General features: G+C 42.7%; 1 protein-coding gene across 6 annotated transcripts in view; it reads right to left on the bottom strand.

Moving 5' to 3' along the window:
• Nucleotides 1–263: 263 nt before the first annotated feature.
• The window catches only part of PAK1 (p21 (RAC1) activated kinase 1), a 77144-nt gene continuing 57294 nt past the window's right edge, over nucleotides 264–20113 (bottom strand). For all 6 annotated transcript variants that reach the window (XM_027668137.1, XM_027667824.1, XM_027668062.1 and 3 more), the window contains exons 9-15: nucleotides 19193–19241; nucleotides 16557–16669; nucleotides 11248–11365; nucleotides 10705–10804; nucleotides 8718–8914; nucleotides 7061–7198; nucleotides 264–5565 (exon numbers count right to left, since the gene is read on the bottom strand). In XM_027668137.1, the coding sequence (XP_027523938.1) occupies nucleotides 5479–5565; nucleotides 7061–7198; nucleotides 8718–8914; nucleotides 10705–10804; nucleotides 11248–11365; nucleotides 16557–16669; nucleotides 19193–19241 (802 nt within the window). In that variant the 3' untranslated portion in view covers nucleotides 264–5478. The remainder of the gene's footprint in view (nucleotides 5566–7060; nucleotides 7199–8717; nucleotides 8915–10704; nucleotides 10805–11247; nucleotides 11366–16556; nucleotides 16670–19192; nucleotides 19242–20113) is intronic.

Genomic DNA, 20113 nt, shown 5'->3' with positions numbered 1-20113 from the left:
CCAAGATTCCTCCTCTTCAAGCTGTGGTCTAGATCCTGCTCCCAGTCTGCTTTCCAGAGCATTAACTGTGTCCAAACAAGTTAAAATAATTGGTGAAAATCACACTTGCTGCAACAGCTTTTAGTGTAGTCACTTTGCTCAATCAAGTAAGATCTGATTAATCTAAAATAGGTCAGAGAAACACAACCCCTCCTTCAAGCATCTCCACTCATTTCTAATATCACTGCAAGGGGCATTAAAACAGCAAGTCAAGGAGAACCGAGTAATTAATTAAGGTTTTATTTAAGGTTTCAATTTTATTTTTAAAGTGGCTGAGCTGACCTGGCACATTAAACAAACCCAGCAGCACAGGAGAGTTACGCCAAGACAGCATGAAGAGAAATACATTATCCAGCAGATTTTAAAACTGCAACAACCCCTTATTTCCAGATGGGACACGACACAAAGACATCTACCAACAGCAGAAAGCTGCAGTCAGAGCAAAAAGCCTTCTTTACAAACACAAGACCAAAGCTGGGCAGCTGCTGACACGATCCCAAAGCAGTGCTGATCTCAAAAAGACACTGCGCCGATGCTGCAAGGCAGAAGGGAACAAGCTGCTTGTCATCCACAGAAGCCTGAATTAAATTCATTTCTGCCATTTCACATACCCATGAAATCTGGCCTCTCTCTTCAGTTCCTTGGCACATCAAGGCCATCTCTTCCATTCTACCTCCCACTTTTCCTTTTCAGCTGAATTTTGTCGGGCTGTGACTCAGAGCCATGTTGCTGTTCCTGTCTCCACTTCCAGTATCTTTTCCTTTCCTAGGCTCCTTTCTGCTCTCCTCCTTCAAAGATGCTGCTGCCTTGAGATGCAGCAGGTTGCTGTGGCACTCCCTGAATTTCCTCAGCAATTGTGTAACTGAAGTTTTAAACCTTGCTTCATCCTACCCCTTGGGCCAACTCTATCTTCTTCCCATTGCTCCCTGCAGGTTCCATTTGGCAGCAAGTTTCTGTCCAGCTCTCATCTGTATTGCAGTTCTGTTATTGTTGATTGTTCCCTGTCAAAGTTGGCAGCTGCTTCCCCAAGATCCCATCTTTGCCACTGTGAGTTGTCATTAGCAACAAACTATGAGATCCTAGAGCATTCATTATGCATACACTTCATCCAGTTGGGCTTTCAACCCCAAAATACATCTACAGGCTCTCTCAGGTGAAATAAGAAGCCATTAAAAAGTTTCATTTTTTTGGTGGGAAGATGAATGGAGAATGGCTTCACTTTTAACAATTTTAACATTGAAGATGTTGCCATTCACTGTACAAATGGACTATGCAAGCTCTTTATTAGGAATGGGGTTTAAACAAATATTATTCTTGGAAACTGGTCTGGACCAATTTTGCTGTCAGCCAAGGAGTGCAAGTTCTAAGGAAGCAAGTACCTACTAGAGACCATTGCAATCCATTCTTGCACAGTATCCTGCTGCAAATGTGCCCTACTTACACCAACCTGCTGCATTTTGTGAGACAGATGGATTAGGATACTGACAGAGATCTCAGCTAAGAAGAGACAGGCTTTTACGCACCTCACATTCCTAACCAGGCAACATTCTCAGGACTTTTTCAAAACCAACCCCTAAAAAGAGGCATCAAGTTGGCAACAAAACACTGCAGCAGTTGCTTTGCAAAATAGTGGCTTTTGTGGTGATGGTGTTTACCCCCCAAGCTTCTTCTTGAGCCCTAACCAGATACTTTAAGTCAAGTAAGTGTCTCCATGGAAACCTTTTTTCTCAAGGAACCTCCTTGCTGGAGAAATCCCTGCACCCCTTTTGTTTAGAAGGGGAAGGCAGTGTGGTAGGAGCATAATGCCTGTCTAGTGAAGAACCTGTAACGACTCATCAGTCAGATTTATGTCCTTTGAAAACACATCCATTCAATGAAGACATTTTAAGGATGGCTAAAGGTGTGCTATTGCTGCTGCAACTAGCTAGTTCTGCTGCAACTAGCTAGTTCTGCTGTCCTCTCCATCCCCGCCCTGCCTCTTCACTCTCAGCCCCATTGAATCATACAATATCTTGAGTTGAAAGGGACCCACAAGGATCACTGAGTCCAGCTCCTGGCCCTGCACAGGACATCTCCAAGAATCACCCCATGTGCCTGAGAGTGTTGTCCAAATAAACTGCCTTCATCCCACGTGGTCTCCATACCCCCCTCACACACAAACTCTTGACCACAAGCGAACTCCAAATCAGTTGTTTGTTTAAAAAAAAAAACACCCTAAAGCTGAAGTAATAAAAATCAATGTCCATTTTTGAAATATAGGAAAAGTCTTATTGAAGCTACCAATTGATACTTAAATAAGACAATCACTGTATTTAGGAAAAGAAGATGAGTTTTAGCCTTTCCCTTCACCAAGTCCTTTGTAAACTGTAGAATGTGAAATCATTTCTGGTATAGGATTGCTTGAGATCCCTCAAAAAGGAAACCAGTTTTCCAAAAGGACACTCAGACAACTGAATATTTAATGTTCTAATAGAGGAGAGAGACTTCAATATTAGCAGGCAAATAAATAATTAAGGGCTGTGATTAAAAATGGTTTCAACTCAGGTGAATCAGTTAATAAAGAAAGGGGGGGGGGGAAACAAACAAAAACACCAAAGAAGTTGTGCAGTAGGAGTTGCTTTCAAATAACAGCAGAGACAAGATATTCTCAGAAAAATAAGCCCCAGAGGTTAACTTTTAAGTCAGAGAGTTGCTATTTAAGAGCCCTCTGTAGAAAGGAACATGCCATAGGGGACTCTAAAAGCTAACACAGGTGCTGGTGCCAAGCGACTCACAGGTAAAGGGAGAGGGAAGGAAAGGATGCATTTCAGAACAAATAGAAAAAATAATCCCATTTTCCTAAGATTAAGGTAGCTAGAAAAATTTTTTAACATTTTCTGAGAACAAAACACGATGCGTCTGTTAACTGGAAACTAGGTCCAGGCACACTGTAGCAATCGCCTCCTCTTCCCACCTACCCACCCATCACGAGTGGGGAAAAAACAGCCTGGGACATGATGACACACATGCATGGCCATCACACTCTTGCAGCTTCACGGTGGAAAAAGAAAGGCTTTAAGCAACCCCTCTCTCAAGCAGCTAACAGAAACCAGGCAGGACCAATTCAACGTGGAAGCCAACAAGACAGAAGCACATCACCAGTGTAAGAAGCATAAACAGTCATTCACGTGGATCCCTTTCCATTGTGCAATAGAGAATCCAGAAGATTATTAAAACACAAATAACTTCCTCTACCTTTAGGGAAATTTAGCAGAAATCTCACTGCAGAAATATAAGCTCCAGTGCATGCTTGTAGGTGGGGCACATGGGCATTAGGTTCTCAACTCAGTGGGATGCAGAGGATGGAGTAGAGAAGGGAATTAAAGAGAAATCAGAGAAAATAAACACATTGTGGATCAAATTTAACCAAATGCTGTCAGAAAAAAATTCATTTGCCAAATTTGTAGGACCAGTCCTATGCGATTTTATAGCAAGAGATATCTAGCCACTTATTCTTTTCTTCCCACACATGGCATCTTGAGTCTTCCAGAGGAAATATAAGCAAAGGTCCTTATCAAAGGGAATTATTTAAGGGTAATAGCATTCCTTCTGCAATCTCCACCTAAGCTCCAATCAGTCAAGCTCTTCCATACATCATATCCCTCTCCAGGTTGGCAGTTCTAGTTTTGTCAGAAGAATGCATCCTTGGATACAAGCTTTGTGAGAGGAAACTTACTATTACAGGGAGATGAAATACATATACACAAAAGGGAGAGAGGCTGCAGACTGGGGCAAGACTTCACACTTCAGCCTCATGTCAAACAGTAACCACTTTGCAGCACAAAGCAGAAGGCCCCTCAGAAGCAAAAGAGCTCACAAACTATCTACACCCAGTAAAGATGATGTAAGAGCTGTCATGTACTGTGGAGCCAATAGGAAAAATATATTTAATTAAACCCCAGGTGCAGGGAGGAAAGGGCTGAGCCAGCAGCAGGTCTCAGCAAGAAGAAGGAATGAATTTTTGTGCAACACAAGTGCTTTGGAAAGAGATGAGAGGTTACTCCAGAATAGTTTAAACTCACCCCATGCATGACCAAAGCAGCACATAGAAAGCAGGTTCCCCAGTTATAATACACATTTTTTTAATCCCTTTTTTCTGTGTGTAAAGTTACTCCCTTGGGAGCCACTTGCTATTCCAAAAGCCTACAGAAGATGGAGTAAGAAACAAGGTTCTATTACTTCATCCAAAACATTCAAGTGCCCGTTGACCTTACGAGCAACAGCCCCTCCAACAGACTTGCCAGGAATTCTCCAGTTCTCTCCCAGCCCCAAGTTAAGAAACACAGCAGTCGTTTTATTAAAATTCAGTACATAGTTGAACATAAACCCAGTGTTTACAACCAATCCCTCTTCTAGTAGTTCCAGGTTTCCTGGTATTTTTACAAACTATTAGCAACCAAAGGTATCAGTAGCATAAAGAAACCATCGTTTTAAAAAAATTCATGTCCCCACATCTCCAAGAAGAAAGCAGCATCTATGATGAGTTTGTTTTCCATTGGACTTGCTCTAAGAAACAAGAGTTTTCAACATATTTTGCAGGCCAATCTTGTCTTTAGAACAGTAATTGCTTGGTTCGCTTTAGCATACAGGGCAAGGGTCTCTAAAAAGCCTCTCAGCACAGTAAAATAACCTCAAAAGAGCTCTCTGTCAATTTTTTTCCCTGTGATTTACCTTCTAAAACAGAAATTTCTGAGATGTGTTTAATTAGTTGAGTTGACACTAAAGAGGAGGTGGGGGGAGCCCAATTCACACAACTTGGCAAAGAGATCATCCATGAATTAAGTTCTCCAATGGCTGCAGAAAGTACACAGAGGCTTTGTCCATGCTCCCTCGAAACATCCAACAGTGCTGCAAGAGAGATACACCTTCACATCCCTGTTCCCCTCTCAGTTGTTACAGCTGTTCACATTCCTGCTGCCTGCTTCCTTCCCTCCTCAAGTCATCCAAAGCACAGAGCAGCCTTGGTGGTGTAATAGCAGCTTGGCAGAAGCAGGAAAAGTGCAGCCAGCGAAAGATTTAATTTATTAAGATAAACATGGTCTAAGGCTCCACATTATTTTTAAAAATAAACACAATAAGAAATATGAAAACAAACTGGCTTCGCTATGTGTAGGTCATGTTCAGACGTTCTCAGAAAGATCTTCTCAACCATACAAAATATTCTTCCCCTCCCATCCCCATCACGAGGATGGAAAGACAGTTCACTACATAAGATCAGCCATGTCCCTCTTGTGTGCCCTTTCACATTCAGTGAACAATACCTCTGCCACCCTTCAGGGCAGTCAAAGTTTTAAGAACACCTCTGTGAAGAAGGAGCAGAAGGGGAGAGGGGCAGGTAATTCAGTCTCTGAAATGAACATCTAAAAGTCTTGACACGATGACTGTGTTGACTTCACCACTTTAATGGTTGTTCTTGGCTGCCTCTTTAGCTGCAATAATCAGAGGAGTGAGACTAGATAGAGGCTTTGCAATTTTCAGGAACTGATGCTAGGAAGAAACAAAAAGAAAAGGGGTTAAATTTTTAAGAACAGCCCCAGAAGTCTTGCAGCTGTTCTAAACCTAGACCCATATGAAGTCTAAGAACCTACTTCAGTCTCTGAACAGGTGAAACCAGAAGCTCTGTTACCACCACAAAATTTCGGGGCTTGCCTGAAGCGATGAAGAGATTTGCACCCAACACATGCTAAATTATCCAATGTTTGTACATGTTCAAGATCAAGCAAAACTCAGCATCACCTAAGGCAACATGCTTCAGAGATGGAAAAAATAAAACTAAAAAACCAGAGGTTGCAAGGTACTTAAAAACAGGCAGAAGTGTTGCAGTCAAAATGTTCTCCTGCTCCAAGGAACAGGACATAACCAATTTCTCACATTTTAGGACTGGAAAGTCAATGAGAAAAAGTGATCTTTCAACTATTGCCATTCTGCCAGTCAGTAAAGTTTCATTACAGTCTCAGAAGGCAACAACACATTTAAGTCTGAACCCACTAGACAAACTGGTGGAGAGGAAGGAAAACAAAAATGGGAACTGTCTCATAGTTAACATCTGAATGCTCCTGATCACAGATTTATTTTACAAAGAGTTACATCTTCCATCCTCATGGCAAATTTGACAGAAAGAACACACAAACTACTCCTCTCATCCATGTTGGCAAAAAGCCAGGTAGCTTGGCCCTCAACTTGCACCAGGAGTTCAGACTAAGATACCAAGTTTTCAGTGAAATATCTGATTATAAGGCGGTGAGGCACTGGAACAGGTTGCTCAGAGAAGCTGTGGCTGTCCCAATTCTGGAATTGTTCAAGGCCAGGTTGGATGGGGCTTTGTGCAACCAAGTCTAGTGGAAGGTATCTCTGCACATGGCAGGGGGAGCGGAACTAGAGGATCTTTAGAAGTCCCTTCCAACCCAAATCATTCTATGATTAAGATATCTCTCAAGTTGTGTTCCATCACCTCTGTAAGGAGTAGTATTGGGCAAAATGTGGTAACACCATACTGCTCCCGTTAAAGCAAGCCATGCACATTCCAAAGAGCTTTGTGATCTCTCCACCAGAAAGGAGACAGTCAGAACATCGAATAGCTAGAAGCCTTCCTGCTGTCCAAATGAGAAGCATGACAAGACCATGACAACATATACAGATGTCATGGCCGGCTGTGTGAGGAAACCATGGGAATTAAGGGCTCAGCATTTGGCAGGCCTGGGGCATAGCTATTATTTCAGGTTGGACACAGAACATGCTGTACAGCTGCTGCTAGTAGCCAGTACAGCATAAAAAGGGAGCAGTCTGTTAACATTTTATTATAGATGTACGTTTGGGGGTTGTTGTTTTTGGTTGGCTGTTTTTTCTCTGGCAGGTTACCTTAGCTGTGCTTCTGCCTTCAGCTGATACAGTATTTAAGACCTCAAACAAGATCTCACCCTAAGCCTGGCCTCACTCGGGGTAACGTGATTATATTGGTTCAGTCTTGCTGTCCATCAACTACCTGTAGCAGCTCTTTTGCAGAACCTCTCTTTTCCACGTCCATTTCAAGACAGCGATTTAAGAAGTCTCGGAATATGGGTGACAGCTTTTCTGGATTCTGCAGTTCTGGAGTCCCATTAGTAGCAATGAGATACAGGGCCTAATGCAAAAACAAGCACCAAAGAAACAGGAGGTTAGATTCCATCTCTGCATTATACCCATTTCACTTCTCCCTCTCCCCAGTTCAATGGGGAGGAAAAAAACCCCACCTTATCAGGGTGACTAACCAATGCCTAAGTTTCAGCAAACGGAATAGCTGCCAGCCCTGGTTTTTTGTGGATGGGATCCAATCCTTTATTGTTTCACCCTCTTAATCTGGGTTTAGATCCTGCAGCCCTCTCAAGGGATTACAAGGACAAAAACAACATTCCAGACCCTGTTTACATAGGGAAGTTAACTGGCATGACTCTACCAGTGCTTCTGTAATAACTATATCCTCGTGGAAAGGTAACCTTGACTAAATAGAAGATTTTTTTCTGTCAGTACTTTGCCTCAGTGCACCAAGCCTAAAAAGTCAACCTGATAAAGATGGAGTTGGCTCCTCACAAAAGATGTCCAGCAGACCCTTCAGCAGCTTTTAATGTCCTGCAAAAACAAGCAGTTTTGCTACTACTTTTGCTACTACCTGGCGATGAAGTATTCACACAAACCCAAGGGACTCAGAATTCATCCATTGCAGAATTTCATGTGAGAAACTTCCTGGATGAATTTTCAAAGGAAACAGAAATCTGCCAGAGACTTGTTAATATGCAGGCCTTTTGAGCACATCACTCAACACATCCCATGGGAGCAGTCTGATAGCCTGGGAATTGGTATAAGTTGAGTTAAATGAGGCAAAGTACTGTTACTTTAACTCAAAACCATTTCATTCCTTACACTCTTCTTTGCTGCTGTTCTTCTCTCCCAAAAATCACTTCCAGTGCAAGAGATGGAGAAAAAAGTTGGACAGAATTTTTCAAGATTCCTCCAACCTGTGTAGCTGAGGGAGAAGCCACAAACCTGGCTTATACTAAGAGCAGTGATGCCCCTATACACTGACAGCATCCCTCCTTTTGTTAAAAATTAAACAAGGGAAAGACATCAGGGCGCTTAAGCCCTGTCTAAAGGCTTAACAATCTTTCAGTAGGAAAAAGCTCCGTTTATAGAATAGAATCATAGAAATATAAAATGGTTTGGGTTGGAAGGGACCTTAAAGATCATCGAGTTCCAACCACCCTTCCACTAGCCCAGGCTGCTTAAAGCCCCATCCAGCCTGACCTAACTCAAGGAGAATTCTTTCACACTCACAGGGTACAAGGTTTCAAGACATCACTGCTTTGGTGCCATCCAGTACTCTTTTTGCCTCTGTCAGCATCTCCAGAAAGTGGGAAACTATAAGTGTGCATGATCTATCTCATCAGAGCTGACCAAAGGGTCTGTGCAGGAAGAACACACACCTCTGCTATCCAGAGGAAACTATGGCTTTAACTATCTCAGTCTTCTCACCATGACATCTAAGCAGACCGTAGAATCATAGAATAGTTTGAATTAGATGGGGCTGCAGGTGTTGAAATCACACCGGAGGAGTCACAGGAGCAGCAGGCTTAGCAAAGACCTGATGAGAAAAGGTACTTGCTTACTCTCAGGGGGTTCTCATTGAGGTAGGGGGGCTCTCCTTCGATCATCTCGATGGCCATTATCCCCAGCGACCAGATATCCACTTTGGGCCCATACGCCTTCCGCGTCACCACTTCAGGTGCCATCCAGTACGGAGTCCCCACCATGGTGCTGCGCTTGCTCTGCTCAGGAGTGATTTGAGCACAGAAGCCAAAGTCAGCTGGAAAATTAAAATGGGGTGGAGGGGAAAGAAACAGACAGAGAAATCAGCAAACTTCTCCGAAAACAACCCTTACTGAGATATCAGAGCTGCAGTACACTTTACCTTGCTGTGCTGTCTGGGGTGTTGCTGCTGTGAAAGGAGGGGTGGTTTTGTGGCTAACACAGAGCACGGTGTTTAGAGCTAAGTTTCTAAACCTGAGTCTCTGAGGCCATGAGCATTATAGAGCTGCTGACCTGACTGTGTGAAAGATAGGGATCAGTAAATACTCATGTACAGATATTGAGACACTCAACTGTGTTGCAGCATCCTGCAGCTGTAATACACAGTGTCATATATGGCCTAAAGACCATCCCTGGGTATGTGAAAATAGAATTTAATGCACAGTCCGATCTAGATACACTTCCCAACCCACACACTGTATTCTTTGATGGTATTTTCAGTCCAAGAGATATTAGTTCCCCAGTAGATATATCATCCTTCAAACAGTATTTGCTTTACAGAGTAATGAGTGTTTAGAATAAATTTAAAGTACTTAAATTTATATTGATTATTTTCTTTGAATAGAGACAAAGAGGGAGAGCCTTCACACAAAGATTGCTGGGTCCTATATCTTATTTGTATTTGACTTACCAAAAGAAAAAACTCATTCTGTTCTTGTGAGCCCAGCAGAATCAACACAGCAAGATGCACTGCCCAACATGCATCCTATGGCATCACAGGTCTAATTTTAGGCAGAATGATGAAAATTAAACAGATTCCTAGCTGAGTTTTCATCAAGGGTAAATACCAGGAAAGGACATATGGTTCATAAACAGGGCAAATTTCCAGCAGAGCCAATAAGCAGCTCAGATCCAGAAGGTTACTACATCATATCCACAGGGACTTCTTTAACTTTAAACTACAGCCTGGTACCTGCATACTATGCTCAAAGAAATTTTTCCATAAGAACAGAGCACTTTGGCCCCCATCAGCTATTCATCGCTAACACTCCATAGGCCTGACTGTATCAAAGTGCAGCTTTAGTCTAAAAGCAATTATGTGCAAAAAAAACCCCACCTTTTTACTCAGCATATCTGCACTGTGTGAATTTTGAGTCATATCTGCTGCCACTGCCTACAAAAATAGATTTATTTATGCCTGTTGGGTGCTAGCCAACAGAACAGAGAGGAAGAGAAAAGGAGCACAATTCTCTTAAAGCTATAGGTGAAGATGATAATTGACTAGTTTCCAGACTTCTCTCTGCATGGGCAGAGACAAGCACAACAGCTACCTTAGTACCCAGGGGGCAGATCAGCCTCAAGGTCTTCATTGATGGTGGTACCACATGGAGGAAACAACATTTAGAGTCCAGTCTGGGTTGACATTGTAAAATTAAATGATTGCAAGTTACGTGGTTTTCAATTCTCCTCCACTTCCCCTGAGCCCCAAGTACCTGTAGTATTTTCCAGACTGAAGAGATTGTTCACAATTAAAGACTTCTGGCACTACACCTTCCAACCCAGCTCTCTAGACTGGAGTAGCATAAAAATACTGTTATTTTAGTTCACATAAACAGATGGCCCAAAACTAAATGAAATTCAAGCCTCACTTCAAGTCTGGTATAAGTTCACAAGGATTCATGCTTGCCAATCTACATTAAAACCAATGCCACAAAAATATCTCCAGGAGCATTTCTACAGCCTGTTCATCACCACTCAAACTCCCATCTCCCTAAAATGCCTGGCCCAGACCAGATAACTGGCCCAGACTGATAACTCAAGTCATCATCAGTAATGTTGCCTACATACTTAGTTTGACAGAGCCATCCATTCCCAGCAGGATGTTGTCACTCTTGATGTCTCTGTGAATAACTTGGTTTGAATGCAGGAATTCCAGAGCTTGGAGACACTGAAAAAAAAATATTTGAGATATTTTTACTGTGCATGAAATTATTCACCAGTCACAATTAGCCAACTAAAGGACTTAAACAACATGCATTTTCAGTAGTAAGGGCGTTGTGTCTTAGGACCTTTCATATATTCAGTATGTGCAGGACTATAGAGATATCCCACTGGGATCAGCAGGTCCTAGGAAGACAAGTTACTCCCTAAAGACCTGAAGAACAGATGTTATCAGGAGGATTCCAACCCCATTTCCCTCTCTAGTCCTCCCTCTAGGGTGAAACATGAGGCTTGCATTAAAATCATACGCTGCAACCTTGCAGGTGAAATCCATCCTCTGAAAGAATGACTGTTGCCTTACAGAAATTCCCATGGAGTTAGTGACAGATCATACAAAGCCTGTGTCCCATTCCCAACCACAGCTCCCTCCAAGCGCAAGTCTTGCTTTACCTCCCGGCACACAGCTGCAATTTGTCCCTCGTCCATGCAGGTCTCTGTCACAACATCTGTTAGGGAGCCTCCTGCCAAATACTCCATGACCACCCAGAGCTCTTCTCCTACAAGGTAACTGAAGAACCAAAACTAGATTTTAAAAATCAGCACGTATGAGCATGTCACCATTTACCTGGCCAAAATGCATACGGTTTCAAAGCTGTCCTCCAAGTGCAGAGAAACCAGGAGTCACATTTAACACTATTGGGGGAACCAGGTATTTGTGGTACTTTCTGTACATGGGAGGATCCAATCACAACCTGAATGACCAGAGCGAAGGGTGAGTGCAGAAGTTGAGGAGAGATGTAATGGGAGAGCTGGCTACAAGTTTCCTGTCCATAAAAGCAAGGTTGAATTTTTCTGCCATGGAAAGGACACAGGCTAAGATGGAGACCTGACTTTACAACTCCTGCTGCTGCTGGGAGAGAAAGATAAGAGCTAGTAGTCAAGGATGGGGTCCAAGCATGCAGCCTGGACATTTGGCACACAGCATGGCTTTTGAGGGCTCTTGCATTGGAAGAGGTGGCTGGGGGCTGCTTCATTACTCCTGGCATCCTGCTGTTCTAAGCAACTGCCTGCTTTGCCTAGGCACAGAGACAATCCTGGGTGACACAAAGGATGGCTGCCTACAAACAACCATGAAAGAACACTTCGTTTTTAAGTAGTGTGCATTTGAAAATCACGTCAATCTTTTTAGTGCTACCAAACTAGTTTGTGATTTTGTCTAAAAATTTCAGAAGAAAAGGAGAACTGGATGAAACATCAATTCTGAAGACAAAAAGCCCAAACCCAAACCACTAACCATTTCTGCCTTTTTGAGCCCATCTGGAAGAACATCAACACAAACTTCCATGACAGATACATCAGGATGACACATTCCTGAAGGAAGGAATCATCAGTTTGAAAACAGACCTTCTCAGCCTATCCTCTCATTTTTCAAGTGAGTGGACAGATAAGTCAAGTGAGAGGGCAGAGAATCTAATTAAAAGCTTTAGCTGGCATTAAGAGTTCATCAAGGATACATTTGCTTTGCCCTAAAAAACTGATCTTACTGAAGAGTGAATTTGCTAGGAGCCAAATGCAAAAACCTGGATAGGTTCTAGGGAACAATTAGGTAGAAAGTAACACTGAAGGAGAAATAAGTTAAGCCCAACTTGGCGTGGAAAGTAAAAGACAGAGGTGAGTGAGACAGCACCGGAGTGAGCAAGCAGTGGGCTTGACCGCCAAAGGACACACTGACAACACCTAAGCTGATGAAAAAATCCTCCAAAAAATAACTGTAGTCTGAGCTACACCTGGATGACAGCACTGTTACAGTTATGGAGAGCTTTTAATATCAGAGACAGAGTATCTTGGTTCGGTGATGCTGAAGACTATGTGGGGAGGTACAGTCTGAAGTTTCTTCCAGGATACAATGCCCAAGGGCAAAGGGCTATGCTCCCAGAGCAGACAGGTCTCCAACTCCACTATGGAACAGAAGCTAATGCACTGGAATTTTTCTCCCTGGCATTACAGACCCCAGAAAAAGCAGCACCACCTACACAGCAGCTCATCTGAGTGAGAGAGGAGCAGCAGAACTACTTTCAGAAGCACTTCTGCTACCTCTGTGGGTCATTTACCTTCTGTTGGGCTCTGAAAGCTGCTCCATCCACACCCTTCCTTCCTGCCCCTATGCTATTGCTATTTCTTCATGACTTCTGCCAAACCAGGCTCTCTCCAGATTGTATCAGCACTCTCTCAACAAATCGGTCACCCCAGACATCTCAACACTTCCCTTCATTGCCAACAGTACCCTCTGCATCCCAAATCTACTTGATTGTAAGGATGGGGGCAAAATAGGCTCCATCACTCCTGCGTGACAATCTCAGGTTCCACACGCTGGGAGCAAGCTGGTACCTCTCTGCAGCCAAAAGGGATGGAGCAAGCCAAGAACCACACTGTGAACCAAAGCTGTGCCATGAGCAGCCACAGGCATGTGCCAAGACCCTGGCAACTCAATAATTTGATGGATTTGACATAACACACAGAGAGGTAGAATTAACGGCGGCTCCCTGCCAGCTGCCACCAAAAAAATGTCATTTCAGGGGACTGGGTGGTACTGTCGCATGGATCTTTCCACTCCCTTGCCCGTTTTAGTCACTGAGCTGCCCACTGTAGTCATGACTCAAACCCACTCTCTCAGTAGTTCTGGAGACACCACCAGGAAGTCTGTACACCTACATGCTGCTCTGCATGTGACATCAGGCATAGCATGGTGTTACACCTTGTCACTCACAGTCACCTTCCAAAACAAGGCTGGCAGTAAAAAAAACCTGGTGAAAGTCTTTGAGGAAGAAGGAGACAATCTACACTTTCTCTTAATCTCTGAAAGAGCAGGTAATTTCTGATCCTGTGAGGTATTCCTCAGCTTCCACTTAGATACCCTAGGAGTACCAAGCCTTTCACATCACAAGTACGCACCAGTCAGTCTTAGCCTCTTTCTACTGATAAAATTTATGAAATATGGTTTTGCCCAGAAGCACAAGTTTATTAATTTCAAATCTTTGCACCAGTAACATGCCTCCAACATGCAAACATCATGGTAGCCTGGAAAGAAAACAATGTTTTCTTGTAGCATGACTGTCTTACATCTTCAGCTTTATTCACTGACCATCCATCCCTATTTCAGTCTGGGGTTGGGGTGAGGGTAACAGTGGCTACCACTTATTTATGGGGTTTATTAAGTTAAGGAAAGTTCTTCTGAAAGAAACTAAAGGGCAGGAGTCTGCTTTCCCTAACACGGGGCATCTGATGCCTGTGTTTATACACCTAAATTTAGAAGCAAGCCTCTGAGGGCTTCTTTCACACAGTAGAAAGAAACTGGCACCTCCAGCAGGTAATTCAGCACAAGTGGCTGCTTGTCTGCACTGAAGACTAGTGTCACTGTCTTCAGAACCAGATGATTCTAAATTCAGCTCTCAAGTATAGCTGAATTAGGCTATGGCTCTAGGTTAAATGCCACAGCACACCTGTGTGCAACACTGGCCACTTACACTGCAGCAGAAAAACTGTCTTAACCACAGGCAAGTAGGCCATGCAGGTAAGAGAGGACAAAGCACAGGAAACACTTGCATAAGGGCAGGAGCTGAGGCAAAAGAAAAGCAAGAGAGCTGGTTTATGCCAATGACTATCTTGCAGCTCCCATTAGGGACTCAGAAGGGGAGGCACTGTAACAGAACTACAAAACAGAAACCACATCCCAGTGGTAAGCACGTCCTTCCTTATACTTCCTCAGTGACAGGAATAGGCAGAAGCCAGCAAGTGGCATCCAAATATTAGCTTAATTCAGCACTTGAGAAGCAAACAGGCACATGAGGCCAGGCAGAAGTGACACAGTTCCCTAGCTACAGTATCCTGCAGTTGAAAAGCTGAAATAGTATAATAGATGCAAGAACCCCCATGTTCATCCCAGTTGCTGTTCTGTCCATGTGCAGCACTCAACAAAAGCTAATCCCTCTGAAAAAGATTAGTGAAAGTGGAGGACAAAAGCAGCAGTTTTTGTTGCTGGAAGTTTGAACAAGACAGCAGGATGTGCAGCTATCCTGCAGCAGCGATGCACTGGCTAGACAAGGCATATACACAGTGATACTCTCTAATGAGAAGAGCCTGCCTCCCAAACAGTTTTCTTGGAACAAAGCCTCTAATCAGTCAGGAGAAAATAACAGTTTCAGCCTAGATGCAATTCTTAACTCTTTTTTACCACTTGTTTCATTTTACACTGGTAACATTCTTCTGCTCTTTGTAAGAAAAGGGTGTCTGCCCAGCATCACTTCCCTGCACACACACCTCTTTCACGGTATTTCAGGAGCAGACTTCCTGTCCTTTCAACAAAGTAGTTCTTTACAGCTATGCATAGGACACATAGCACCATGAAAATTCAGCAGTTCTACTGATGTTGCAGTTTATAAGTAGTACTTTTTTGGCTCAGACATTAACAGCCTGCTAAAGAAATCTATTAAAAAAACAGCTCATTAGCTGTTGATATACATGCAGAGCAAACAAGTGTGTAAATACTCTCTCAGATTTCCATAAGAGATTCTAGGTGACATCTCTCCATTGTATCTTCAAAAAAACCCCAGCTGCCAAGATTGAATTCTGCACCTCAATCTATCTAGGCATTTTTTATCCTACAATAAGCCAAACCTGCAGTTCATTAGAACTGCTACATTCAGATGCTGAGTGTACCAGACTGGAAGTCTTACTGCAGCTCTAATAGGTCTAGCTATATCTTTATAAAGTGAATGACATAGACTTGACACAATGCATCAGTGTTCTGTTGATGGTAAATTCAGTCACCATGCAATGCCTTTGCCTGATGGGCTTTCAGTATCATAAAATCACAGAATGGTTTGGGTTCAAAGGGACTCTAAAGATCAGCTTGTTCCAACTTCCCCTGCCATAGGCAGGGATATTTTCTGCTAGACCAAGTTGCTCAAAGCCCCATCCAACCTGGCCTTGAACACTTCCAGGGATGGGACAGCCACAACTTCTCTGGGTGACCTGTTCTAGCGCCTCGCCACCCTTACAGTAAGGAATTTCTTCCTTATACCTAATTTGAATCTACCCTCTTTTAGTTTAAAACTGTTCCCCTTTGTCCTGTCACTATCTGCCTGCATAAAATGTCACTCTCCCTCCTTTTAAAAACCCCCCTTTAAGTACTGAAAGGCCACATAAGGTGTCCCCAGACCTCATGTTATGTGTCACATCATTCACTCTCATTGTTGTTGTGGTACTGTACAAAAACCTCCATGGACAGTCACAGGGACAAGACTACCAGTCTGCTCCTCTGCCAGCAGTCAGCACTGCTCAGTGCAAGAGGAAAGAAGAAGAAGAGGAAAACAAATACAAATAACATGATTCAAACTACTTCTAATTCTCCTCTGGGAGCAGGAAGGAAACAGCTTACTGTGTCATATTTTGTCAAGGGAGAGAGCTGGAAAATGGACTGCTGACAGGATACTGCTAGTACCTTGCTACTAGCATCTCTAAAGAGAGCCTAGGCACCCCATTAATACCAATTCAAATTCCTGTTTCTCCTAGTTATGGAGAGAGACCACCAAGACACCCACATCCCCACAAAGCCACATGTGTGCATTAATCAATGCAAGGTTGTCCTATAGGTTGCATTATGTCCCAAGGTTGCATTAAGCTGAGCCTGGAACACTTAGGACACTGACAAGAAAGTGTTCTCCGGAGTCCCTCTGTGAACCCTTTAAATGCTGACGTACCTGTCCAAGTAGTTGACAATGTTGGAGTTTTTGTTTTCCCTCATCACAAGGATTTCATTAATAATCAGTTCTTTTTTGGGTTGCTGCTGCAAATTCATCTGTTTGATTGCAACCTGCAGTGAAGAGACACCAAGTAATGTGTTATTACAGGAGTCCCCCAGAAACTTGCCAGTACCAGTCAATTTAGTCCCACATTTGGGTGAAGGAGGAAAACACTTTTTCATCATGGGATGCTCAGCCATTTAGTAACTCTGCAAGTTCCTGCAGCCAGTCCATTTCCACACGTGCTGGATGATATTTCATGCCAAAAAGGACAAGGGAAATTACCATTTTCATATTGGACCTTCCTGTCACAGTTGGATAGCCATCTCCAACTTCTTGGTAACAAGGAAAGAGATCCACTTACTCTGGTACGGAATGATATGTCAAAAATTTTTTATTTCTTAAAGGATTCTTATTATTTTTAATTGGATGTTTCTGGGGTTTTTTTGTAGTTTTTTTCTGCCCTCCTGCAAATTTCTACTTCTAGAAATCTCCCGTAGGGCAGGTAAATAACATAGCCTAAGTTTAGTACTTCAAGGTAGTAATTCTATTTCTTTTTTCACAGTAAGACCTGAGTGAGAGAAGTACCAGTGTTTAGATAAAAGACTGAAAATAAGTGAATTGGAGTCAGCTGTATCTCCAGTCATAACTGAAGGGCAATAGGGATGGATTTGTCAGTTGTAGCCCTTTGGTTTAGTAGCTTTCTGCCTGCTTCAGGATATCTGCTCTTCATGTATACATGCAGAGAGCAGGGAAGTTAGAACATGTTTTCAACTCTTGTATTCAAGTTTCCACACTACCAGTACCTCGTGAGAGCACCTGGCCCTCAGACAAGCCTTTAAATCAGTAAGCCTACTCAGCACAGCTGGAGGCAGAAATACTTCATAGATGTATGAACTCGACTGTCTCTGGTACAATATCTAGGCAAAGGGATGGAAATGCAATTATGCCTCTACAGAACAGCTACTTCCAGAGAAAGAGGCCTCAGTGAATGGATGGGAGCCAGTAACTCCAGTAACTCACAAAAAATGAGGATTAAAAGAAACAAGCCAAGAGTGCCAATATAGGTGGATACAATTAGCATTTTGATAGTGTAGCAGGGGAGACTATAGAAAAATCCCAATACATGAAAAGGCAAGAGCAGACAGACACCATGCTGGTTTTCCACAGTATTCACAAGGGCTGCCAAACATTAGTTAAAGAAGACAAAACCAAAACCCCCCTGCTGCTCTTTATGCACGACCAGAAAGGAGAATGAAAGATGAAGAAGTGAGGGAAGGCATTTTATGCAGATAAAGAAATCCCAGTCAAATACTGAGAGAGCTTCAGAGAGGCTCTTGTACTTCCTCACTCTTGCTCAGAGGCAGACACACAGTCCAAGCGCACACGGGGGCACTTTCATTATCTGTCACATACATTAGGATACAAAATAAACAGCTGGAGTTACACTACATAGGCATCATCAGTGAAAATCTTCAGTATTCTTTAGCTTGGAAGCTGCCCAAGGTTCCTGTATAGTGCAAAATAAAGGATTTTCCGTCCAGTATTTCCAAAATGTGTGCCATTCTATGAGCTCCTGAGTTCAGTGGATTTCGCAGAAAGGAACAGATCAACAGCATGACAAGGTTACAGCAATCCCAAATGCAGATTTAAAAATCCAGGGTCTGATCACACTAGTGTAACGGGAAGGATTTAAAAGTCTGTTGTAATACAAGAGTCAAATTTTCACATGGGAGTCGCCAAAGGGGTCCATAAAGAAAGCAGAAAACCATCAAAGGAGTTCCTCCTATAAAATTTGTCATTGTTTCAAAGTAAATACATCATCCCTTCCTCAGAGGCTGCAATTAGACAGTATCAATTCTTCAGGAACTGAAAAAGGGAGTGAAGGAGTTTCAGCAAAAAGCATATTTATGAAATTTACTGGTGGATAACTCTGACATTGTACAAACGCAAAGTAGACAGATATTGTTGAAGACTTCCATAAATATATTTGGAATAATCCATACACTTACATCTTTTAAAAAATCCTGCATCTAGCAATAAGGGTTTCCACAGATGCTGCATAACCAGCACTATTAGTTTATTATGCAGTCATTAAGCATGGAACTTTTCAGTATTTGTGAGGGGGAAAAAAGAGACAGATATCTCTTGTCTCACAATTCAAGGGCAGAAAGCAAGTGGGCAACAGGTGGGAGAGGAACTATTTCTATGCAAATCAACTAGTATAAACATAAGAAGCAAAAGAGCAGAGGGCATATAAAAGAGTTAACGTGGAGATAGGCAACAATCTTGGGGGATGAAGAGAGAAACTTCTTCTGAGGACCTACCCAGTCCAAACATTTGCTTCTGGCCACTGTGGTCACAGAAAGAATCTTTATAAATATGAAAAGATTCAGGAATCAAAACTTGGGAAGTCATTTTTTCCAGTTCTCTGCTCAGACCACTCAACCATGCCTCATTAGTAAGTAAATAAAGACCTCATTAAAAATAAAATGACATGAATCCCTGAAAGACAGTCTTTATTTTGTAGCATCAACTTGAACTTTCAGGACACAATCCAAAATCCACTGCTGTGGTATTCTGGCAGCACTTACCTCCTGTCCTGTAGCTACATCTATTGCCGTGTAAACTGTACCTGAGGCTCTAAACAAAACAGAGAAAAGAAAAAACCCACACTTATTAGTGCCTCATAGTAAGAGTGAGAGCTTAACACATGCCTGTTCCCACTTGTCTCTCCGAAGTGCTCTCAGTCTTATTCTTTTACATGCAATAATTCCAGTGGTAAACATCATCTGAAATATTTCTGAGCCAAGACTGCTGTTGGAGCAGAAACCAGGGAATTTATGGGGAATAAAGCTCCTAATAAGGGTCACTATGGTCATCCAAACCCTTGCTACTAAACCAGCAACTTAGCACATTTTCTAGGACTGGGAGTGGCATGTGGACTTTAAGTGGCATGACTGCACTACCTGGGCTTGCAGAATGCTCAACATGATAACGGAGCACATAGGATCAGCTGAAGTAAAGAAATGTAGCATTTGTAGTGAGGGAAATGGGAGTTTGAGCCTCAGCACATGGAACTGACAGCAGATCCCAGTGATTTGCAGTGATTTGCCTCACTCCTCTCTCCTACAACCCCTACTTTCCCCCTACCCTGCTTAGAGGGGCACAGCACGTGGCTCGAGAAGAGCTGATTCAGAAGCAAATCTGAAATTTGAAGACTGTCTTGCAGTTCCTTCCCCATTTGTAGTTGCATTTATCAACCTGATCTTCTAGTGAAGTATTTTCTTACATTAAAACACAATTACACAAAAACCCAGTCTCTGAGACTTTGCCAGGAAATGGAGAAAACCTAGGGGGGATGTGGAATTCAGCAAAACAACCAAAATTAAAAACAAAAAGAAGAAAACAAATAAACAACCAAACTAAATAAACTTTCCAAAGTATCACCAACAGCTTTTCCAGCAAACTAACTTAGCCTAGTTACAGTGATTCCTTCTTAGCATATGGAAAAG

Source organism: Corapipo altera, unplaced genomic scaffold, assembly GCF_003945725.1.
Source record: "Corapipo altera isolate COAL_440 unplaced genomic scaffold, ASM394572v1 0, whole genome shotgun sequence".
In the NCBI taxonomy this organism is placed as follows: Eukaryota; Metazoa; Chordata; class Aves; order Passeriformes; family Pipridae; genus Corapipo; species Corapipo altera.
The sequence above is the reverse complement of the archived record's forward strand: the minus strand, read 5'-3'. Positions and strand labels throughout refer to the sequence as shown.